Source organism: Epinephelus moara, chromosome 2 (genome assembly GCF_006386435.1).
Source record: "Epinephelus moara isolate mb chromosome 2, YSFRI_EMoa_1.0, whole genome shotgun sequence".
In the NCBI taxonomy this organism is placed as follows: Eukaryota; Metazoa; Chordata; class Actinopteri; order Perciformes; family Serranidae; genus Epinephelus; species Epinephelus moara.
In genome coordinates this window covers 3417990-3444142 of record NC_065507.1, presented here as the reverse complement: position 1 = coordinate 3444142, position 26153 = coordinate 3417990, and the positions used below count along the sequence as shown (strand labels likewise).

At 44.0% G+C, this 26153-nt stretch overlaps 1 protein-coding gene across 1 annotated transcript in view; it reads right to left on the bottom strand.

Moving 5' to 3' along the window:
• The window catches only part of plekhg2 (pleckstrin homology domain containing, family G (with RhoGef domain) member 2), a 138349-nt gene that overhangs the window by 63250 nt on the left and 48946 nt on the right, over positions 1–26153 (bottom strand). Inside the window, exon 4 of the mRNA XM_050061866.1 lies at positions 20184–20284. Coding sequence (XP_049917823.1) covers positions 20184–20284 — 101 coding nt within the window. The remainder of the gene's footprint in view (positions 1–20183; positions 20285–26153) is intronic.

Here is a 26153-nt window from a genome sequence, read left to right as displayed (position 1 = left end):
GTTTTAACAGGTCTGACGCTACTATGCGCCCCGGCTGTATCTAGGCTAACGGCTAACATGCTAACTATTATTTCTATGTCACTAGTCACTTGAAACAAATTTAGGACGATAGGAGACAGGTTGAAATAAACCGAAATTTCCCTTTAACTGTCATTGTTGTCCACCACATTTCCCCCTGGCGCTGCTGTTAAACAATAACAGCGACCAACTGTGCATCATACCGATGTGAAAGGACGGCTTTTTCGTTGGTGTCTGACGCTGGAAGTCACTGAGTAAGCACAGGTTTTTGACAACTTCTGAGTGAGACCTGGTTGGTATTTTTCAACAAATGTCAGCTGGGTTTGAGCCACCCAGTGACCCTGAACAAGATAAGTGGTTACAGATAATGAATAAATAAATGATCTCAATGAGTTCCACACAGTGAGGCATACACAGTTTAAATCTGCCATCTGTATCAGCAGATACCCGGAGTTAAGGGCAACAAAAGTTGGACTGGTGCGTCCATAATTACAGTAAATACATCCTGTGCCTGCATCTTCTCATGTTGGGTCTTGCAGGACCTGCAGGATCCCTGTTTGGACCACACTGACAACTACAGATAGAAAACAGCATAAACAGGTCATAATTCTCCCACAGAGCTTCACTAAAACGCTGGTTCACAGCCAGATTGCTTTGCTGGGAGCACTGGAAAACATTTAACACTGTAACAAGTAACAATGCCATCGCAGTTGTTGTGCAGTTCAGTCAGAGTGAGAACAGTCTGAAGGGTTAGTGTGACACCAAACTGACTCCAGAACCTGCAGACTGTTACAGCTGGCAGACGTTCATCCTGAAAACTCTCCCTCCGTTCCCACAATCCATCCTCATCGTCATCCCTCCATCCTGCCAAGTCCCAAATACTGCTGCAGCACACACACACACACACACACACACACACAGATAAAACCAATTTCCACAAATCATTTCTTTATCGCTCCATCTTAATTCACTTGTATCCATCCATCTTTCTGTTTCAGCCAGGACTTGTCACACACACACTCATGCACCGCACACACATTATACACACTCACAAAAAGATATTTACATACTAGAAAACGTCCAAATCACTTTTGTGCGTGACTGTGTGTTTGCATCAGTAACCTCAGAAAACTTTCAACAAGCTGACGTTCAGCATCCAAAGCGAAGCGAGAACCTTTGACCTGCTGGATGTTTCTGTCTGAACTCTAACCCGGATCACAGTCGGGATTCAAGCCCCGCCCTCTGACCTCTGAGCCCACTGCAGAGAGAGTTTTGCATGTTCACATGTTCATAATGTTCTGGTCTTTATGTGTATCACAGTAACATCTGTAACATCTGCTCATTTACTGGTTAATGAGGACATGAAACACGGAGCAGAACATGGTCTCTATTAGATCAACATACAGGGAGAATCAGGGATAAACAGTTGTTCTCCTGCTGTGGAAACTAAATCATCTCAACAAACTAGATCATACAGACAACTGATGATGAGCACCAGACTTGGAAAGTTACAGAGATGATCCAATAAAGCCCCCCAAGGGTTCTGCTGTCAGAGAGAAGATTTAAGATCCTGTTCGATGATCCAAAATGCTTTTTGTTTGAAGCATATAGAGGCATTAACGTTACACTGTTATTACAGGAGATGAAGGAGCTGAGCCAGAAGGCAAAGCTTTCGATTCATCGGTCCATCTCCGTCCCAGCCCTCACCTACGATCCTAAACTCTGGGTAGTGACTGAAAGAATGAGATCACAAATACAAGCAGATGAAATGAGTTTCTTCTGTGGTGTGTCTGGGCTCAGCCTTAAGGCCCTGACACACCAAGCCGACAGTCGGCCTGTCGACCAAAGTCGGGCCGTCAGTGAGCCTCTGTCGCCCTAGTTTTTGCGGTGTGTCCCGTACTGTCGGCACTTCGGCGTCAGCGTCGGTGGCTTTTCAGCCAATTGAGCATGTTAAATCGGCGGCAGAGCTTGTCGGTGAGAGAGATCACTCTGATCGGCTGTTCAGGTTTTATTTCCTCGCCCCTGTAGCGAGTGAATCTGCCTGTAGTGAAACCGGGGCTAACCGGTGCTTCCTCCTCAGGCTCCACTTCACTCAGCTGCCCCACAGACCCGCTGCTTCTTCCCACTTTAACCTGAATAACAAACCGGAGCTAGCTGGGAGCGGCTAGCGGAGCGTTAGCCGCAGCATGACCGGAGGGAAGCACAGCCAGTTAGCCTCCGCTAGTCTCTGAGCTAGCCCCGGCTCTCCGTTTGGATCCAACCGGAGCACCGAGCCCTGGTTTGTTATTCAGGTTAAAGTGGGAAGAAGCAGCGGGTTTATCGGGCAGCTGAGTGAAGTGGAGCCTGCGGAGGAAACACCGGGACCGTCTGGATGTAATAGTCCGTGGAGGTGCTGCGGTGCTCGGCTGCACAGATAGGAAACCCCTCGGCTGACAGGATGTACCACTCTCTTACTCCGCTCTCTCTCACGCAGGCGCAGAACGTACGTGCTACTTGGCCGTCGGATGTAGTCCGTGTAGTGTGTTCAAATGCAACTGACACAGGGCGACGTGAGGCGACAACAAAGGCACGTTGTTGGATTTAGACAACGAAAGCATGTCGTTGAGTTGAGCAAAAAGAACTGCGTTTGGCTTTACAGTCTTATGGGAAGCAAACACCGTTGCCCGGGTGATAGTTGGTGGCTGTTGAACCCATCCACCACCCCTTCCGCCTGCCCTGATTAGCACATCCGCTGCTTTTACTTTCGTAGTTATCCCGCCACGTTTCCTCCTGATGCCACTGCTCGCCGGTCTGAGGAAAAAACCAAACTACCCATTTTTTGTAAGAAACTAGAAACAAATCAAGCCTTTTTGCCCTAACGGTAAAAACAAAGTAGAACTGCTTAGTTTTACATTGTTTATCCCTGACTTAGAAACCAAACTAGACCAGTTTGGCGTTTTATCCCCATTTAGTCCTGAGATGAAAACCAAACCACTGGTTTTTGGTAATAATTACAAACCAATATAGCTCTGCTTAGCCTGTCTGGACCTGAAGTAGCCCTTTTTGGCTTTGTGTCCTGACTTAAAATTCAAACTAGACCTGTTTAGTTACAAACCAATATAGCCCTGATCGGCCCTGTAGTTGGAACCAAAGTAGTCTTGTTTGTCCCTCTTGTTTAAACCAAACTGGTCTTGTTTGGGTCTGTAACAGAAACTAAACTGTCCCTGTTTGAAGCCTGAGTAGAGCCGAGCTGTTTGTCCCACAGCAGAGAAAACAAAGTGTTGCTGTGTGGGTCAGAAGAAGGAGCCAGGCTACATGGAAACAAATCACTTGCCAGTTGAAAGTTGTATTTATCCCCAGTTTTCACTTCTCTTCAGCCCAACAGTTGTTCAGTATTTCTGCATCACTGCTCTTGTGGAATAAATGCACATAAATACAGTTCTGGAGTTTGTCTTTTTGATGGCCTGTTATGAAGTTTTCATGGTGGTTTATGTGCTCGGTGAGAGTCGTCACCTCTGAGCACAAGTCTTCAATGAGCGGCCATTAAAAAGGAAATTAAAGTGAGTAATGAAGCAGACAGAGAGCAGCTGCAGCAGACACCTCTGCACACCATCATGTTACTGTCCAGGAGGTATTCAGCAGCAAATGAAAATCTATAAACCAGTTTGGCCCAGAGTCATTTTGCATTTCTAGATATCTGCCCACAGAGTCGGAGATTTGTCTTTCAGACTCATGTTGAGTGATTCTCTGTGAGACACCACACAGTCTCATTTCTGAAACAAGGTCAGAGGGAAAAAGCTGCAACATGAGCTTGGCTCAGTCCTCGAGTCATTTATTTTGTTTATATATCCTGTATGTATGGGAATTACAGTACGCTAAATGACTTCCATGACTTTTGGATGTTTGCAACCTTTTGGCAACAAATTTCCAATTTCAAACACAGTAAGAACGCTGCGGGACGACTAACGCTCCACACAGCTTCGTCTTGGCAAGGTGTTGGAAACATCAATAAGTCCAAACTGGTAGACAAGATTTCAGCACACATACTTCTATGCAGTGTTTTAAGTACTGGATGTTGTGCTGTGAGGCATAAAAATGGAAGTCATACAGCACTCAAATACAAAAAAAGTGGAGCACAGTGAACGCAGAAAAACATTTAAGATCACAAAGCACTTTTTAACGTAACAAGAATGAAAATATAAAGAAATGTTCTGCAAAACATGAAACTTATTGTTCAGCCTTCAAACCAAAGCAGGGGCATTGTTTTCAGTACACACACAGCATTTGGCAGGACTCTCAGTTAAAATTCAACCAAATTGGTCCCATATATGACCTTCACAATGCACATCCAGTAACAATGCAGACTTCTCTGGAGGCAGACGTCATGACAGCAGACATTCTACAGTAAAAAACTACAGCTACCGCCCTGTGGTTGTATGCTTCCCTGCCACTCAAGTTTCCCTTAAGGTGCGGACACACCAAACCGACATCAAAGAACTAGCGGTGACGAAAGCCAACTGTTGCGTCGTCTACGTCGCCTCACGTTGCCCTGTGTCAGTTGCATTTGAACACACTACACGGACTACATCCGACGGCCAAGTAGCACGTACGTTCTGCGCCTGCGTGAGAGAGAGCGGAGTGAGAGAGTGGTACATCCTGTCAGCCGAGGGGTTTCCTATCTGTGCAGCCGAGCACCGCAGCACCTCCACGGACTATTACATCCAGACGGTCCCGGTGTTTCCTCCGCAGGCTCCACTTCACTCAGCTGCCCGATAAACCCGCTGCTTCTTCCCACTTTAACCTGAATAACAAACCAGGGCTCGGTGCTCCGGTTGGATCCAAACGGAGAGCCGGGGCTAGCTCAGAGACTAGCGGAGGCTAACTGGCTGTGCTTCCCTCCGGTCATGCTGCGGCTAACGCTCCGCTAGCCGCTCCCAGCTAGCTCCGGTTTGTTATTCAGGTTAAAGTGTGAAGAAGCAGCGGGTCTGTGGGGCAGCTGAGTGAAGTGGAGCCTGAGGAGGAAGCACCGGTTAGCCCCGGTTTCACTACAGGCAGATTCACTCGCTACAGGGGCGAGGAAATAAAACCTGAACAGCCAATCAGAGTGATCTCTCTCACCGACAAGCTCTGCCGCCGATTCAACATGCTCAATTGGCCGAAAAGCCACCGACGCTGACGCCGAAGTGCCGACAGTGCGGGACACACCGCAAAAACTAGGGTGACAGACGCTCACCGACGGCCCGACTTTGGTCGACGGCCAACCGTCGGCTTGGTGTGTCAGGACCTTTAGACCTTTCTGTTAAGTTTTGTTAGAATCAGCACATTAATTCTTGGCCTGAAACATGTTTTGAGAGGTCACAGTGACCTTGACCTTTGACCTTCAACCACCAAATTCTAATTAATTTGCTGTTGAGTCCAAGTGGACATCAGTGCCAAATTTGAGGAAATTCCCTCAAGGCCTTCTTGAGATATTACGTTCACGAAACCTTTGACCACCGAAATCTAATCAGTTCATCCTCATGCTGAAGTGAGTGTTTTTGACGAATTTGAAAAAAAGTTTCTCTGAAGCATTTTTGAGATATAATGAGAATGGGACGGACGTACAACTACCTAAAGTGTGTGGGCATAAAAATAATTAACAGTTGGAGCTCTGGATTTATTCAAATCAAACTAAACTACATTTTCCTACATTTTTCAGCTGTGACCAACAGCTCTATTTCTGCGCCCTACCATTAGACCGCCACAGTTTTTGCCCTGGAAGGCTGAAATTTAGCATAGAGGTCAAGTGTGTGTGTGTTAAGTGTGTGTTTGTGTTCATGCCAATTGGCAAAAAGGGGCAATATATGGATGCATATTTGTACACGGTCCCAGCAAACTGGCGCCTGTGTTCATTTTATATTTGCAAAAATAAACCAAAAGGAAAAAACATGAACCTTTTAAAGGTTTGACTCGGCAGCTGTTCAACATTTCTTCATCTCCAATCATGTACATTGAATATTTCCCTGCTCGTGTGTGTGTGTTGAGGACGTTTAAAGACCTCTGTGCAGCCATTAAAAGATAACAGGCAGACCTCTCTGAGCACCTGAGCACTAAAATCAACTGTAGCAGGAAAACTTCTGGAACAATCTCCCAGAAGTTTTGTTTTTACTTCCTGAAACAGATTTTGGTTGCTAGGCAGAAACACGGGCCAAATGTCTGATGACTATCTGAAAAGTGCAGCTCACTGAACAATATATCAGGAAACTGTGGAGCTGCTGGAGGGCTGATTTTACGGCTAAATATATTTTACATGACATCAGACGAACTGTAACAAAGAGGAGAGAAACATTAAAATGGATCAGTGTGAGAGAGCGAGCGAGGAGGAAATCCAAATATCTGACGAGTTTAAAGAGGTTTGTGAATCTGGAGAGGAGGCACGGAGGGGAGACAGAGTGTGGAGGGAAGATGAGGAGAGAGACGTTGGTTTTTATTCTGCTAACGTGTCTCCTCGCTTTCCTCATTCATGTCTCTTCCTTGCATCATAGCTCCTACCAGCGAGGATGTGAGAGAAAGGAAGAGAGGAGGAGACGTGAGGACGGAGGAGCCGAAGCTGCCAAATGAAAAAAGCTCGGTTCCATAACGTCAGTCTTAAGTGACGTCACATGTTCCAATGTATCCTCATAGAACGGTTCTATAATAACCTACGAATGAGCGCCCCAAGAATGATGTGTCGTCCTTAACGTACAGTTATAGAGGTTAGGCAATAAACGTTACTGTGGTTACGGTTAGGAGAAGAAACACGGTGAATCTTAGAATGACGAAAGTTCAAAGGGTTCCAAACACCTACACCCCTTCATGGCACTGGTACTCCCTGATGGCAGTGACCCCACCAGCAGGACAATGCCCATGCCAAGACCTCAAGGCATCGACCTGCAGGTACTCCTGAGGTGCCCCTGATCTCTGACCTGTTGAGGCATGGACACAGGACCTCTTGGAGGTGTCCTGTTGTGTTTGGCACAGAGGCGTTGGCGGCAGATCCTTTGAGTCCTCTGAGTGTTGAGGTGGGGTATCAGCATGTCCCACAGATGCTCGATCAGATTGTGATCTGGGGAACTTAGCGGCCAGGTCGACGCCTTGAACTCTTCTACCCCTTTTCGACAGTCATGGGCTGGCATCGTTCGGTTTGGTTTGGGCCATCAGCCCAGCACAGCAGGGATTTGCATTTCCATTACAACAGGGCTACCTCTTGAAGGTGTGTCTTTAACTGATGAGAGCTTGTCTTAAGAGATGATGTTTAAAGGCAGCAGCTAAAGTCCCCTGTTATTTTTACTGCATGTGTTTTTCCACAGCAGGGCAGGTAGAAGAAGTTAACCTGTTGGAGGTGAGCTGTTTGCAGAGGTGCAGTAAGAGCCTGTTGTCTGCAGCTCTTCATCAACATCTCACTGTGGCTGTTTCTGCTTTCACTGTTCCTCCCTGCCACATCATAAGACTTGCCTTTATTGAAGAAAAGCTGTTGACAGAGACTTTTTAAAATGTCTAACTCTCTGGTCTCCTGCAGACAGAGGGGAGGAGAGTCCGCAGGTTTGGCTGCGGTCGTTAAGATGTTACCGCTACCCTCTTGAGGGCAGGCGGCCCGGCTGTTGGACCTACTCTGGAGAAGGTCCATCTCTGGCGCAGCTCGTCACGGCACGGCTCGTCTAAACTGATAATGGAAATGCAAATCTGCGTGGCATGGCTTGACTCAGCGCAGCCAAAAGTGACCGTGAGCAGTTGTTGCAGCATGTCGTGGGGCATTGTCCTGCTGGGGGGCCACTGACATCTTACAGTGACGTTGCCAAGATGATCAGTGTTATTCACGTCACCTGTCCGCGGTTTTAATGTTTTGGCTGATCAGCTGATGCATATCATTCTGAAGTGGGTCATTCTGCATAATGAGTACTTTTATTTACGGTCATTTAGGAATATTTTGGTGCTAATACTTTCATGTTTTTACTCGAGTAAGATTTTGAATGCAAGACTTTTACTTGCACAGAGTATTTCCACACTGTAGAAGTTTAAGACCTGAACACGTCCTCCAGCTCTGCAGATCTCACAGCACAGAGACTCAACTTAAAGCTTGCTCTGAGGATCAGTGTGGACGGGTGTAAATAAAGACGGTCGGGAGATTAAATTAGAGATATGTGAGGTTTGTTTCCTCGCCAACACACACACACACACACACACCACATATGAGGTTACACCACAGAACTCTCGCTGCATTCTTAGTTAACAAGCCGAAATCAAGTCTCTCATTATCAAACACACACACACACACACACACACTGGTCCCTCACCCGCTTGCTCTCCTCTGGCGTCAGGCCTCATTTTGTGGCCGGCGGACATCATTAGTGGGGGATTGTGGGAGAGGAAGAGGGAATTCTGGGTGTTTTTCTTTTTTTTTGCTTCGCTGGTAGAGACAATGTCAGGCAGAGAGAAAGAGAAACCACGCCACAATAAAAGCAGTTTAATACGAGTGAGAGAAAATGAAGAAAATGAAGAGACAGACGGACTGACAGCGGACGGAGGGTCAGAAAAAAGACATCAGCACACTGAGGGAGAAAAATGTCTGATAATTAAAGACAGACAGGAGCGTGTCTTTATTGTGGGAATACAGTCAAACGTTTGGAGGAAAACAAAGGAGAGAAAATAAGAAAATAAAAGCCAGAAAAGAGCCGTTAAAGCACCATATCGATGTTTCTGTTTCATGTTTTACCAAAATGTATTTTCACTCAAACTTGTGCATTATTTCAAAGAATCGATCCAGAATTTTGGATCCCATTAATCTGATGTTTATTTGCTGAGTTAGACGAACAAACATGTTGTTTTTTATTATCTGCTGATGAATGTGGAAATAATAACAGCTTTTAAAACCAATGTTTCATTTTGATCATTTTCCAAATCCTCCATCAGTTTTCAGATTTATCTTTGTTCTTTCCAGGCAGCATCAGTGTCAGTTTATTTCTATGAAATTAAAGCGCAGAAACTTAAAGGAACAGTGTGTGGAATTCAAGGGGATTTAGTGGCATGTAGCAGTGAGGCTAATTTTCTGTAGCTCACTTGAATCTCAATTTTATTAATTAATTTGTTATTTCATTGAGATTTTGTTTCCTTTATATTACTGTAATATTTAGATTTTGTTTCTGAGAAGCCCTCCTGGGTCTTCACGCCTCAGCTGCACAAAAATATTTTATCATCTCACTTCTTTTCTCAGGGGTCTTAGCTGTTAAATACACAAACCTAACCCTGACCCCACAGGACCCTGTGACCCCCCGAGCCCCGAGCGCCTGAGCCGGGCCCTCAATGGCAGGCCAGGGCCAAACCAAACACAACGGGGGCCGACGTGTCTGGTTTTCATCCTCAAACGGAGCGAGGGGACTCTTTAACAGAGTGATAAACAGCAGCTGACGGTTCGGTATCTGAGATATGCTGCTTAACTAAACTGACGATAGATGGAGGAGGAGGAGGAAGAAGAGGAGGAGGAGGAGGAGGAGGAGGAGGAGGAAGACAGGGTTTTATAAGACATAACTGATAAAAAGAGAGATGAAGGAACATGTAAGGAAATACTTAAAAGTTACTTTATCGGTTTAGTCCTGTGAGATTTGGAGGTAAATTTTAGTTTTATGAATACACAGCTTTTGGTGAGTCTGTTTTACAGAAACGAGACGAGAATGAAAATCCAAATTTAAATTACTTTTTTAAAGACAGCAGTTTGTGTGTCTCTGAATATCAGAGGAAAAAGTGTTAACACAGGCTGGGTGTGTTCAGATGGAACCGAAAATTATTGAATTAAATCCACAACTAGAATTGTCACTTTGCCGCTGTATGCCTCCGAGAACACATCAAGTGTCTCTGACAGTCTCCATCCATGTCAGTGAAAACATGGATGCTTCACACACAGAAGACCTACACAATCAGCACAGCTTCAATTCTGACCAAATGTCTCCCCTTCTGTTCCTGAGATATGACGCTGAATGATCACCAGTTTCCGTGAATTTGGCAGGACATCCAACCATCCACACAAACACAGACCACGTGTAACTACACCAGCTCAGGATTTCCACATGCAGCATCTTCACCTGCAACATCGTCTGAGACCAGCCACCCAACAGCTGATTCAACAGCTGGGTTTCACAGCCGAAGAATTTCTGCACAAACCATCAGAAATAATCTAAGTAGAGCTCATCTGCATGCTTACTAATCGTCTTCACCGGGGTCTTGACCTGAGAGCAGTCCGTCGTAGGACTTGTGCGAATGTGAGGTTGGCTGGATGTACCGCCAAATTCACACAAACAATGCTGGAGACGTCTTTAAGCAGTGAAATGAGCATTTACGTTACAGGCAACAGCTCTGATGGACATTCCTGCAGTCAAACATCCGAAGTCTCACACTGAAGTCGTCAAAATCCGGCGCCTAGTCAGTGACTTCCAGCATCAGACACCAACAAAAAAAGCTGTCCTTTCATGTTGGCATGATACAGGGCCGGTCACAGCTATTGTTTAAAGACGCCCAGAAGCATCAGGAAGAAACACAGCGAGATAAGAACAAAAATTAAGGCAGAGGAAGTCTGAGTAGGGCGGGCAGGAGGGGTGATAGATGGGTTCAACAACCACCGACTTTCACCCAGGAGGCCGGTGTTCACTTCCTGTAAGATTGTAAAGCCAAACCCTGTTTTTTGTTCCTGAACCCAACCACCACACTGTCCCAGAACGTCAACAAGCAACACACCCAGGGTACCCTGCACATCATACCTCGATATTGAAAGTCCATGACCAAAGGCCGATATGTGACAAGGTTGGGGTGAGAATGTGCTGGCAGTCAGCATGCCAATGATACGCTCCCTAAAACCTTGTGACACACGTGTCACTGTGTCGTGTGATCAAACACATCTCAGAGTGTCCTTTCACTGTGACCATCCCGAGGCACACCTGTGTAGTAATGATCAGCCGCACCTGTCAGGTGGATGGATTATCTTGGAAAAGGAGAAGTGCTCTCTGACGTGGATTTTAACAAATTTGTTTCCAAAATTTGGGAGAAATAAATCTACTGAGTGCATAAAAAGTCTTAGATCTTCATTTAAACTTGTGACAAATGGTCGCGAAAACAAAACTACAGTGGTTTGAGATGTAGTGGAGTAGAAGTATAACGTACCTCAAAACTAAACTTAGACACAGTAAATATTCTTGTGTCTCCTGGACGTCTCTGAAGTTCCAGTTCAGATTGTGTAGCTAGTTTTCTTTCTTTCATCAGGACCAGCCTGCAATCAGTGTCAACAGCAGCGCCAAGATCAACCTGCTGCTGCTGCTGCCTCAGGTGCCTTTGATTTATGTGCAGTCAGAGGTGGAAACAGCAGTGATGAAGCTGAGAGCGCCGGCTCTGATACAACAGAGTGTCTGACAGCTGTTTATCACCGCTGTCTGAGCCTGGAGTGCAGCGAGCCAACATAAACACTGTCTCACACTCACTGAGTCTGCTTATCTTTATATGACTTTATTTCTCTTTAATGGTCTGCAGCCACGTTGTAATCACTCATTCACCGTCCTATAATGTGACTTTACTATCAGGGAAAGTGTACGAATAAATCAGGAGCACTGAAATGTTTAAGACCTCTTTCAGGTGGACTTGTTTTACTGGGAGACGTCCTGCTACTGGGAATATTTTCACTTGTTATAGACTGAAAATCGAAACAATCCAAAGGTTGGTTGAGAAAAGATTGTGTTTTGGCTTGAGATACCTGATTTTAATGGCCCAATCCTGGCAGGAAAAACAGAGATCTCTCCGTAAAAACAACTTAAGTGGCACTATCCCAGCTGGAAAAAACACCCATGCATGGGGGCTGAAAAGCTGCTTGAAACACAGAAATGACTCTGAAAAACATCACGGTTTTGTTTCTTGTTGGTCTCAAACAGTGGTCTGCAGCTTGGCGAGCTTTTCCAAATCTGCCCCAGAGGTTCACAATCAAACAGCAGTGAGCAGACAGTGATGGTTCCCTCAGAGACAGCGTCTTTACACTAATTATACCTGCTGTATAGATTGTACAAAACACTTTGAAATTAAAACGTGCCTTGTTTCATGCTCGGAGTGATCCGAGCAGCAGACCACCCTGCACACTCACACCACTAAATCACACAGTATTTACTGTCGACTGTCTTGTATAATTCACGGTGGGTATCGAGCTATAAAAACATACCTGAGTGCAAAAGTTTAACAAATCCCTCAGACTTGTGTTTGATTTATGGCTCTCAGCGCTGTAATCGTATAACTATCAGTGGGAGCTTTATATGAAAGAGCTGCAGCTTCACCTCCGCCCTGAAGACATTTAACCATCCAACAGCTCCGTCATCTAAACATTTAGTCTCATTCATGAGATGTTGTTAAATCTGCAAGCAGATCTGCACATAAAAAACCTTGGTACTACACCGGATTCATGAAGGCCGTGGTAAACTCAGATTTGATCGCGCATGTTCATGAATGCCGTAAACTGACAGCGCGCAACAATAGCATAGGTGCATCCTGTTGATCTGTGCACATGGAGCAAACAAAGAAAAAGAGAAAGAAAAACTTTTCTGATGCTGAGATTGAAGTTATTAACTTTCTTCTGTTAGCAGTGGTGTGACAGGGACAGGTAAATCAATGGCCTAAAAGGAGGTAAAGGGTACCGTTAACTCGTCCTCTGTTGTTCTGGCAAGTTCATCAGAGTCAAAGTGGACGTTTGTGCCAAATTTGAGATAATTCCCTGAAGGTGTTCTTGAGATATCGTGTTCATGAGAATGAGACTGATGAGTGTATGTGCATATGTTGCAGACAACCCAAAAACACAACGCCTATTGCCAGCGAGAAGCATACGATGTTGTAGATTGTCTATGATGTCATAATTTAATAGTTTGTCTTGTTTTTGCGTTTTGTGTGGACCCAGGATGAGTAGTCATTACTGCAGTAACGACTAATGGGGATCCTAAATAAAGAATAATGACAAAAAAAAAAGGAATCAGCCATCAAACAAAATATGGTCCATATTCATCAAGTGTCTCACGGTGGAAAAATCAGTCCACTTTTGGTGCAAGATGGTGTAAACACTTCCAAATGCCAAAGATCAAATACAGTTGGTTAAGACTTTATTCATTTCGAGGGGAATTGTTGTGCAGTAGATTGCTGTAAAAAAAAAAATGGGGGAGGGTGCAAATAAGACAACATATAAACACTAAAGATTATCAATCAGGTGCAAAAAACCAAATGTACTTTCAAAATATACACACGCTGTGTAGACATTAAACATACAGAGCAATGCTCTTTTACCTGTCTCCAAATCGTGACCGTCATGAAAACTACAACACGTCATTCCAATTTATACTTTGTGACTCAAACTGTGACGTCTCCCTTCCTCTCAGGAGTCCTTCTTCTTCTGCTGAAAATCATCTCTGAGAGTTTGAGCTTCATAAATAACTTTGAAGTCGAGCTCTGAGCTACGACTGGTTTTAGTCTGAACTTTTATTCCCAGGAGACGCTTGATAAACACAGACCCATAACTCAGCTCATTACATAAAACGAAGATATGAGATATTATAAGAATAACACACACACAACATTTAGACAGATCCACAGCAACCATGGGAGGAATGTGTGTGTGTGTGTGTGTGTGTGTGTGTGTGTGTGTGTGTGTGTGTGTGTGAGGTCTTGTACTTCTCGTAAAGAGCAGTTAGGATTGAGGAGATTATCTTTGGTCCTTACGACTTCAAAGAGCCGTCTGGAGGTCCAGACCTGGTTTCAGGTTTAAGGTTAGAATCAGGTTTGGGTTAACAGGCTGAGGAATGCATGATGTCACCAAGTGTCCTCACAAGGATAGCAGTGCAAATCTGCTTGAGACGCCCTGGTTAGCATGGAGGGGCTAAAGGTCAAATATTAAACCACAGCGAGGGAGAAACGTGAGAACACACAGAGAAAATTAAACATAAAATATGAAACAAAAGAAAACAGAAAGTTCAGAGGGAAGAGAAGAAAAACAGAAATAAAGCAAAGCACCATCACACACACATTCTTATACTTCTGTCTATGACATAAGGCATTGCCTCGCCCCTTTCCCTTACCTTAACTGCTACAACTAAAGGCCCTGACACACCAAGCCGATGGTCAGCTGTCGACCAAAGTCGGGCCGTCAGTAAGCATCTGTCGCCCTAGTTTTTGCGGTGAGTCCAGCGCCATCGGCACTTTGGCGCCGGCGGCTTTTCAGCCGATTGAGCATGTTGAATCGGCGGCGGAGCTTGTCAGTGAGAGAGATCACTCTGATTGTCTGTTCAGGTTTTATTTCCTCGCCCCTGTAGCGAGTGAATCTGCCTGTAGTGAAACCGGGGCTAACCGGTGCTTCCTCCTCAGGCTCCACTTCACTCAGCTGCCCCACAGACCCACTGCTTCTTCACACTTTAACCTGAATAACAAACCGGAGCTAGCTGGGAGCGGCTAGCGGAGCGTTAGCCGCAGCATGACCGGAGGGAAGCACAGCCAGTTAGCCTCCGCTAGTCTCTGAGCTAGCCCCGGCTCTCCGTTTGGATCCAACCGGAGCACCGAGCCCTGGTTTGTTATTCAGGTTAAAGTGGGAAGAAGCAGCGGGTTTATCGGGCAGCTGAGTGAAGTGGAGCCTGAGGAGGAAACACCGGGACCGTCTGGATGTAATAGTCCGTGGAGGTGCTGCTGTGCTCGGCTGTACGGATAGGAAACTCCTCGGTTGACAGGATGTACCACTCTCTCACTCCGCTCTCTCTCACGCAGGCGCAGAACGTACGTGCTACTTGGCCGTCGGATGTAGTCCATGTAGTGTGTTCAAATGCAACTGACACAGGGCGATGTGAGGCGACGTGAGGCGACATAGATGACGCAACAGCTGGCTTTCGTCGCCGCTAGTTCTTTGATGTCGGTCGAACATCGAACGTCGATTGAGTAACATTACAAGTTAATGTTCCACCTTAAAAGTTGCCGGCAGTCGGCCCAGTGAATGAAGTTATTTTTTCCTCTTTCATTTTATAGTTGTAGTTTACTGATGTATGAACAGAGGTTACATAAAACCAGAGTGACCGTCCTCTACTGACCAATCAGACTGCAGGGTTTCTAGCTCCACCTTTTAGTACCAGATCTGTGTGCTAGGTACCCCAACAGAGGGGGGACCAAACATGGGGACGCTAAGGAACGCTTCTGTTGGTACCATCCACAACTTTTTACAGTGGAATCAGAAAAACAGGCGTACTGAACTGAAGTGAATCATACCAGACTGCTCAGTGGAAACGTGGCTTAAATGCTGGACTCCAACCCTTAACCTGAACCTAATCATCCCTAAAACCAAGTCTTCACCCTCAAACAGGCCGTTGAAGAAGTGAAAAATGTCCTCACTTTCTCACTGTCCGCACACATACACACTCATCAATATATTAGTGTCTGACATCACCGATCACAGCTCATCAATCATCAGTGTGACTCAGCTGCTGGGTCTTGGCCCAGTGCACCATGGGAAAACAGCGCTGATGATGATCATGTGGTTCGAGTGTGTCTGACGTCACTCTGTGTGAATGAACATAATGTGTGTGTGTGTTTGGTAGTGGAAGAAGTACATATACCCCCAAACCACATATAAGTATACTTAAAGTACACAAAGTAAAAGTACTCATATGCAGAATAATATATTTGGATATTTGGATTATAATGTGTTGGTGAAGGTGGAGCTCATTTTAATGATTTTCATACTGCTGGGTGATTTAATCTTTACTAATACATCATCGTTATTATTAGTTGTTTATATTTCTTATAATAATCTGAATCTGTAAAGTAACATTAAATAAACGTGGTGCAGTAAAAGTAAAATATTTCCCTGTGAGACGGAGCAGAAGGACGTTTTCAGTTTATCTGATAACCAGCTGTTCATCATTATAATCATTTAAATCAGTGATTACTGAGCACGCTCAGTTTGGTTATTGTTGTTAATAAACTTCATTATTCACACATGGCTTTATTCCCTACTGTAACACGCACACACACACGTACGTACACCGATACACACACACACACTGCTGAATGGTGTCATGCCTGAGCTATGCTGGATGATGTAGCCACTCTGGGCTTGTTATGTCTGCCCATCTGGTTCTGTGTGTGCGTGTGTGTGCGTGTGCATGTGCGTGTGTGTGTGTGTGTGTGTGTGTGTGTGCGCGTGTGTGTGTGTGTGTGTGTGTGTGTGTGCGCGTGTGTGTGTGTGTGTGTGTGTGTGTGTGACTCAGGACAAGGGAAGAAGGGGGTTTTCTTATTTTCTCTCCTTTCTCAGACAAAGAAAGAGACAGAGAGAAACCAGGTCAGAAACTCTGGACGACCCTGAGAGACACAGATTCCTCATTTCCACTGCATGGTACACGCCGACTCTACTCGACTCTACTCAGTTTTATTTTTCAGTGAGCAGAAGTTGTGGACAGTACCTGGTACTTCTTTTGATACCATGTCACTCGAGGTTCTGGGTGGAGTTAAAACATCAGCCGCAATCTACACCACACACTACGTGGTACACTGTGTACATGACACTGTACAGCACGTAGACTCAACTGTACACTACGTACGTATGCATCGAAGATGATGTTACTGCAGTTTCACACAGCGTCGCTATGGCGACCAGCTAAGAGTCCCGCCCACACTGAGGAGATATATTATCCACAGTGTAAAACAACACAGAAAAAAAGCACCTGGTGCCAACAGTGAGTCGCTTCGAGTCAAACTGAACCCTGCCGTGGAAGTGAAGCTGGGCAGAAGACATGAATAAAGTTTGAGGGGATTTCCTTAATAAAACTCATTAACTTCATTAACTAAAATGTAATTACTGTAACTGACTGCAGAGAGGGAGGAGAGAGGAGGAGGAGGAGGAGGAGGAGAAGGTCAGCAGTGCTCTCTCTGTCTCACTCCCTCTCATACTGTATTTCCCATGAGAACCAGGGGCAGGAAGCCTGGATGGAATGAAAACTGTGTTTGACTGTTAGTGTTTGAGTGTGTGTGCTCGTGACATTGTTCTTCAGTGTGTGTGTGTGTGTGTGTGTGTGTGTACGTGTTGGAACAAACACAAAGAAAGTGAAGTGTGAAAACAGGACTCTCAGCAGGGTGGAGGGTTATGTGTGTGTGTGTGTGTGTGTGTGTGTGTGTGTGTGTGTGTGTGTGTGTGTGTGTGACATATTTTAACAGCTTCCTTCCCAGGCTCTCAGTGCACCACCCGCTACTTTGTGGAATAACATACGAACCGTACTATAAGGATATGTTGGCACTGTATGTTTCTGAAAACCAAGAATATTTCACATTTGTACATTTTAGAAGTGTCATATCAACGTTTCTAAAGTGATGTTGTATATAAGCTGTCACATGCAAAGCTGCAGACCACTGTCCAACACCAAAACAAACAATAAACAACAAATAACTTGCTGGTTTTTCAGCACCTTTAAAGCCACCAAACATGGGTGTGTTTCCCAAAAGCAGGTATTTTAAGCCAAAACATAAACGTTTCCGAACATAACCAAGTATCCATAGTTTGCATAAAATGTAGAAAGCCCACTTTTTTTTCTGGCAATTAGGTGATCCTCCAACGGTGTATCATCTCTAGTCAACAACTCTCTGTGCTTCTGATCTGTAACGTTGACAGGAAGTGACCACCACGAGACGGCGTATCATCTCTAGTCAGCAACTCTCTGTGCTTCTGATCTGTAACGTTGACAGGAAGTGACCACCACGAGACGGCGTATCATCTCCAGTCAGCAACTCTCTGTACTTCCTTGCAAATCTTTGGTCTGAACTGGACTTTACACAAACCGCTGCATGTCCACTGCGTGTTGGTGTTTTTATTGTCATGTACTGATGGTATATTTTTGCACTTTGGCGAGCACATTCATGCGTGCACACGTGTACCATTCCATCCCTGAAAAGTGGAGGTTCCTCGTAATCCCCAGAGTGAAATTCAAACGTCGCCTGATAAATCAACAAAACCTTCCTCAGACATTAAAAGCAGTGCAGACGGAAACACTCAGTGGAATCACTTATCATGACCTCCACAGGAACGTCTCAGTCTGCTCAGCGACCGACAGACGGCAGTGACACAGCGAACTCTCCTCTCTGAACTGCAGAATGTGGACTGTAAAATCATCCATGATGCATTGCAGCAGACGGCCCGGCTGTTTGGCTACATGTGGACATACCAGGAGGGACGGCTGCTCAAACTGCCGTGACACAGAAACAGGCACTCTCTCACTGTCTCTATAAAACCTGAAGAATCTGGTTCGGTCATATGAGCTCAACAGCTGCTGCACGCTTCCATCCCCCCAAAAAGCCCCAGCAGAGCACTTTTTCATGGTGGGATCGTCCCGGTGGGAATCAAACCCGCAGCCCTGGCAGCGTCAGTGCCTTGCTCTGTTCATTTCTGCCTCTGAATGTTTCCACTACCAGCTTATCTCTGTCTCTCTATGTGTTACCCACAAGATACTTTCCAGAAACTCAAAGCCACCGAAGAATCTCCTGCATCACTCTCTTCTTTCAACAGTGGAACACATTTTTCACAGTTAATGAACTGGCAGCTAACGCTCCGTGTCAAAACATGCACTTCCTGTTCATGCTGCTGCGATGAAACGCATCGCTGGCGTCCATCACAAACCAAAACGTCTCAGACTGTTAACAGTTAACTCAGCTTCTTCTCGTGAGCACTTTCTGGACAGTCGTTGCATGAACACACGTGGAGATGTGCATGTACTGTAATCGTCTACAGTTTTGAAGTACGTATATTTTATTTGAGTCTAACACATTATGCTTTACTGCTCCATGTGACTTACATTTAAGGGGTGGCGTTAGCGAGGCTGTAGCACTTTACAAAACTTTCATTCAAGTCCAAACAGCTTGGTGGATAACGATGGATTTCCTGGTGCTGCAGCGTCGAGTCATTAAGGACCATTTTCATTTCATTATTAAACAACAAGCAGAAGACTGTCACAATATTTCCATTACTTCGGTTAAATTTGTCAAATAAAAAAGCTGCATGTTATTTGTGGTGTCAAACAGAGACTTCTAGTAAGACTAACTGTATTTTCATGTTTTAAGGCCAGTGAATGAATCAGAGTCAGAGTCAGTTCTTAATCAAACTGTGACACCAAGAATTTAAACTGAATCCTGAGATTTCACCTCCAGTTGATTTCATCATGTGCTCATTTCCACAGGGGTCACAAAAAAGTAAATGGACCACACTTAGAAAACACTTTTCTATCTAAAGCGAGTGGAAAGGTTCAGTGTTTGTCCTCAGGACGCTTTGAGTTGTGGACATGACGGGTCGAGCCGCCAACTCTGTTATCAGTGATCGACTCATTATACCTCCTGAGCTATGTAGGACGAAAAATGACTTAAATATCAGTAAGTAAATAAATAAATGCATAAATAAACAAATAGACAATCAGAAAGAGATTTTGACCTCTTTGACATTCATTAACAGTCAGACACAGAAAAACAGTCCAATAGAAATAATAATGTTATTTATCGACTGACATATTTGTACAGGTATTTATTTTTTCTTGTATTATTTTTCTTTTTCTTTTATTTCATTATTTTCATTTCATTAAAAAAAAAAATGTATGCATTTATTTATCTATATGTTTATTTGTTCTTTTATTTGTTAATTTCTGTATTTGTTTATTTCTGCTTTAAATTACTCATTCATTTATTATTTATATATTTATTCATCATTTATTTGTGCATTAATTTATATATTCGTTTAATTATTCATGTATTTATTTGTCCTTTTATGTATTTATTTATTCACTTATTAATTTATTTATTTACATAGTTATTATTAGTATATTTGTTCTTCTATTTATTTCATCATTTTTTTATTTACTTCTGTATTTCTTTGTTCTTTTATTCATTTATTTTTGTATTTGTTTATGCTTTTAGTCACTAATTTATTATCGATATATTTATTTATTATTTATTTATGCATTCATGTGTTTCAGTATTTATTTGTCCCTTTTTATATTTATTTATTTATGCATTTATTTATGAATTAATTTATTTTGTTTCTGTATTTGTTTATTCTTTCATTTGTTTATATCTGTATTTATATTACATATATCTATATGAATTGTTATTTATCTTTTAATATAAAATGAATTGTGGAGTGAGTGAGTTACCTGTTGAACTCGTAGATGTCCTCGATGTTGCAGAACAACGTGCTGACCTGCTCCGGTTTCAGAGGCAGAGAGCCGCAGTCGATGATACAGCCCAGATAATCCTGCAGACACACAGAGAAGGAGACAACATGTAAGTTCATCAAAGTGTTTTAATCTTAAAGTTTTCAGCGAGTGATAAAAACATCACGTGAACATACACAGACTGCAGCAGTTTAAAAGATCTGATGTGGCACTGCCACCAAAACTCTGTCCTGATATTGTTGAGTCGACACACTGCTGCTCACACAGGTGAACTGTGTTTCACTAATTAGACCCGTCCACAGGAGGCCTGAGGCTGGAGCTGGTGAGGGAAACATTTCTGTTCTCCCTGCTGTCTTTCTGCTAAAGTGAGCTCACCCAGCGCTTCCTCAGAAAGTGTTTCCAGTTTTGCTCAGCCTTTGTGAATTTATCATTTCATGATATTTATTTTTTGTGGGGGCAATTAAAGGAAAGCACATTTAATTGATAGGACAGTGCTGAGTGTGAGAGGGAAGAAAGAGGGGGATGACATGCAGCAGGGGCCTGCAGGCTGGTATTGAGCCCACGGCCGCTGGGGACGCCTGCTCCACCCACTGAGACACTGGGTACACACATGTCATGAACATGTATATTTTAAACAGTTCGTAACTTCTGTCACAACCGCCAGTTGCAGCATCCGGCCTCTGCTCACCTACCAGAACATCATATCACATCAGACCTGTAAGATAGACGCTAAAGGTGCGAACAGGAAACCACTGCACTGTCAGAGACGTTGGCATCAGACAGGAAGTCACACAGATAACAACAAAAACAGGAAGTTAATAAGCAGCAGACAGTCTGATGTGTGCAGAGGACAGCTCATCATGATGGCTGACTAACGTTTGGGGCAACAGGTCATTTAGAGTCAAAAATATTTTACACAAGCTGATGAACAGCTCATAAAAACTGTGGAAACAAACGTTCCCTCAATGTTGTCGTTATGTTTCTCACTCAGAGCCACTTAGAAAGAACAGGTTTCACTGCGGCTGAATTTAAACACATCAGCCGCAGGACTCCATACTGTATGTTGGATCTCCAGTTTCCACTATTCTGATGCACAGAGAGTCATTCAACACACAGCTTGTGCAGCAGGTATCTACTGATTGTTCACATCTTCAGAATAAAACAGTTTCACAGTAAAAAAAAAAAAAAAGCGTTTTTCTGAAGCTTGTTCGGCTCCTGCTGATGTGTGCTCAGCTTTTTCTTTGATAACTCAAGATCCAGATGTTCAGGAGGTTTTTAACAGGAGCTGAATTATTCACAGAGGTCTCTTCCTCTCCAAAACAAACAGGTCCAGTGATTTAACCCGGTGGAAAACACTGAATAAAAAGGTTTCGTGTTAAAAATCAGTGTTTCTCCAATGTGGTTCAGCATAGCAGGGGCTGGAGCCGAGACGTTTGTTTCTCTGATAAATTAAGATCCAGATGTCCAAAGACTAAATTCCTTCAGCCATTTTAAGATGAAGACAAAAAAAAGACCAAGATGAAAAAATATATATCATAAAAATGTGGCTTAACCTCCGGAGACCGGAGCTTTTGTTTGGTATTGTTTTTTATTTCTCCTGGCGATTTGGGATGAAAAGGACCTGACAAGTATAAAAAACTAACGGTGAGTAGTTTTTGAAAAGAATTAATGCCCTCATATTGGGACAATGTGTTTATTTTTAATGGTCACCAGTGTGTGATAAAATATAAAACTGTTTATTTTAGTGCATGAACACTGTTGTGCAAAAACAGAAGTGCAAACAATGCAACAGTTGTTCAGTGTTTTGTTACTCTTTGGGTTAGACAGCACGGTGGTGCAGTGGTTCACATCGTCACCTCACAGCAAGAGGGCTGGTTCAAAGCCGGGGGGGACGGGGCTTGTGTGTGGAGTTTGCATGCTCTCTCCATGTCAGCGTGGGTTTCCTCCAGGTGCTCCGACATGTTCTCCCTGTGTCAGTGTGGGTTTCCTCCAGGTGCTCCAGCTTCCTCCCACAGTCCAAAGACATGCAGGTTAATTGGTGACTCTAAATTGTCCGTAGGTGTGAATGTGAGTGTGAATAGTTGTCTGTCTCTATGTGTCAGCCCTGTGATAGTCTGGTGACCTGTCCAGGGTGAACCCTGCCTCTCGCCCAGTGTCAGCTGGGATAGGCTCCAGCCCCCTGCGATCCCTAACAGGATAAGCGGTTACAGAAATGAATTAATTAATGGGTTAGGTGTCACTGGTCAAGTCTGAAACTGTTCATTTGTGCAAATACAAAATTGCAAATTATGCATTTTGGACAGTTTAATGTGAAAAAGTTATATATTATATATTTAAATTAATTCTAGTTAAATTCTTTGAGGTATAAATAAATAATTGCAAAGAACTCAATGAAAGAGTTTCACTTTATTGGACTGAGTCAGTAGTAACACTTTATACTGTACGTGCAGTCCCTCAGTCATGTTGTAATGGAAACTTAAATCCTGTCAGAGTCCACATGAGGTCATTTCCTGTAGTAGTTAGTAATTAGATTACACTGGAGAGGAGTCGGGGTGAGACAGATGAGATAATGCAAAGAGAGAGACAGCGAGACAGTATTTATAAAGTCCAGAAACCACAAAGAAGTTTCACATCATCACACAGTTTTATTAGTGACACATCACCAAACACACACTGACAGACTGAACCAAACAGAAGCCCGGACACTGAAACACACTGACTCACAGAAAACGTGCCAGAGCGAGGCAGAAAATTTAGCCAAAAAAAGAAGCCGGAGAATCGTCCAAGGAGGAAGAGAAATTTGGCGAAACAGAAAATAATCTGTGAGAGGCTGAGGTCAGCGCGCCAGCTTCAGTCCAAGTTCCCAAACTGGGATCCATGACGTCTCTCTGCGGGGTTACCAAACAGAAAATAATCTAATTTCATGCACTGTAAAAATAAATTCCTTCAGCCGTGTCTGCAGTCTAACATGAAATGAAGTGCTCCATCTGCAGATGGTGTCACACCTGTAAAGTTTTTCCTTCATGCATTTAGTTGTTGGTGTTACTGGTTTCAAAATAAATCACTTCAGAATCTTAAAATGTGGGAGTCTTGGTTGGCTCACATGTTTTTCTAACCCTGGATACAGCTGTCAGTGGTGCATACGTCTGGAACCTACAAGACTGCATCGATCAGGCCCAGTTAAACAACAACTCCCATAGATACCAAAAATAAAATAACTGACGGATATTTGCACCACCAGAGCTGACACAACCCTCTGTGAAGGTGTTTCCATCCACCTGTTGTGATGCATATTTTCATATTTTTTTGAGTGCAAAACAAGCTGCAACCTCAGAGGCTGAAAAATGAAGGCGATGCTGGAGTGCCAAAAACTGCAGTTCCTCTAATGTCCACTTGAGGGTGGCTCCAAGAGCGAGTCAATTCCCACAGACCTCGATGTGAAAATGCCAAACCTTACAGCAGAAATCAACTTGTTTACTGCCTGGCTTGGTCCCTGTAGCTAATGTCAACATTCATGTCAACTGTGCGGTGGTGAATTTAACATAACTCACCTGTTTACATTTTATTAAGGCTTAAAATTACACATAATTAAGGGTTTGGCCACTTTGAGTGACAGGTGGGTCCCGCCTGTTCACAAGTTGCACAACGTAATAACAATGGAGTAACCCGCCAAAATAACCCGCCGTCGGTATATCTGAGTTAGTGTTGTGTCGTTCGCGAACAAATCGTTCAAAAGAACAAATCTGTTGAGTGAACGTACTGAACTGAATCACTTCCGGAACTGATTTGTCATTTCTCAGTTCAGTTGAGCTCAGCAGCGAGCGTGCAGGCCAGGAGTGGAACTGCCGATTCGGTCCGTGTGAACGATGAATCACTCGTGAGTTGCAAGGCAGCCAGGGTGCAGGGAGGGACTGCCTACAGTGGGACGAATCAATCTGTGAACGAATCACTCGGTGAACGACGTAACCCCGATCCGATCCCTGAGTGATTCAAATAATTTCTTCTCAGCGATACACTGTTTTTTCCAAGCTAACGGCTAATGTCAAGCCACATGAACACAATCACACACCTCCCCATTGTTTTAACAGACTTAGTTTCCAGATAAACAAACTTAAAACGCTGAGACTCTCCAGTGCAGGGCAGACGCAGGGCTCCTCCCACCAAGCGCTGAACGATTCAGTGAACAAATCTTTTGAACGAATCTTTTTAATGAACTGATTCTAGTGATGCAATAACATCTAAAGAACTGCTTTGCCCATCAATAATCTGAGTCAGAGATACCGACAAGTTAATTCTAACATTTGGTCACTTAGAAAAGTCTTGTGTAGCATTTGGTTGACTTCCTAACGACGAGCGAGCAAACTCTGGCACAAAGAGCTAGTTAGCCAAAGCTATTGGTTGCTTTCCGTTCATTTCCGGGGCAATTATGGCACAATTACGGCCAAATACTTCGTTTGCATCACACGTAAGGTAAGTTAGCATAATGTAACAACGTGAACGTTAAGAAGAGGTGTGAAGAGTCTGATGTGCAGTTCTTCCAGCAGGTAACTGTACTTTTGTTTTAATGGTTTTAAGCTTGTTTTGGTAGCAAAAGTGAGCATTAGCATTCTGACAGTTAGCCATAGCTGTACATGCACTGTGCTAACAAAGCTAGCAGCTAGCATTAGGGTGTTCTCCACGCTCTTGTGGTCACTTCTGGCTCCAAAAATCCAAGATGGTGAAGGCCAAAATGGCAAACTCAAGGCCTCAAAATGGGAGTTCACAAACCAGTGGGTGACGTCACAACAACTACATCCATTATTTTATACAGTCTGTGGTTGGATCACCAGAAATTTACGCTAAATTTTGATGCAAACTCGCCCTCTGTAGGTTTACTCCTCATGATCTGCCCTCTCAGGAGATGTTTGTTGGGGGGAAGTGAGACTGAAAACAGCCCTCGAGTGCACAAACTTATTGGTCGCTGGTTTCATTAATGCATCAACTTTCCATTTCCGCTGCTTCCTGTGTGAAGCAGCTCTCTGATTGGTCAGAAAAAGATGCTCTGAATGGAAACTAGTTACACCAAACTGCATTTATCATAACAGTAAAGTACACACACACACACACACACACACACACACACACAATGTGGCTGCAAGCAAAGAAAAATAATCTCGCTCCCATTCCTTCTGCTGTTTCTGTTTTTTCCCTAAATTGGGTACAAAAACAAGCATTCTGTGTGTGTGTGTGTGTGTGTGTGTGTGTGTGTGTGTGTGTGTGTAATGAGGAATATAATGAGAGGCCTTGGCCACATTCATCACCTTTTAAAGGCAACAGGAAACACACACACTGGAGGGCACGGAGGGAGAGAGTGAGTGAAGGAACAGAAAGATGAGTGAAAAATGAGAGAGCTCGACACGAAGATGAGGAGGAGGAGAAGACAGGAGGAATGAGGAAGAGATGGAGAGAGATGCAAACCAAACAAACATGGTGAAGAGAGAGGGAGAGAAGAATGGAAATGAGTTAAGAGTATTTCTGAACGCACATCATCTTCCTCCACTGTCTAAAACAAGCCAACAGAGCTTGAGTGAGAGCATAAAGCTAGCTAATGCCTGTGGAGAATTGTTTTGCCTCCAGCTAAGCCCCGCCCACCAAAAACATCATACTAGCAGTATCTCATCTATATGACTGTTGCATCTGCTGCAGAGTAAACATGAAACCAGAATGATGAATTCTGACAGCTGTAGAAACTGCAGGAGATGATTTCTCTCTAGCCCCTTTTACACTGCCACATTTTCCGCGAATGTTGAGCCGTTTTGTCAACAAGCTGCGAGCGTTTAGACACACAGAGCCGGATTGGCGAGTTGATCCGAGGTGCCCAATTTTCCGCCTCGTAGGGTAGTCATATTGGTGGAACCCTTTTAGTTTAAACAGACCGAGGCGGCCTTCCGCAACGGGAGGAGCTGTTGA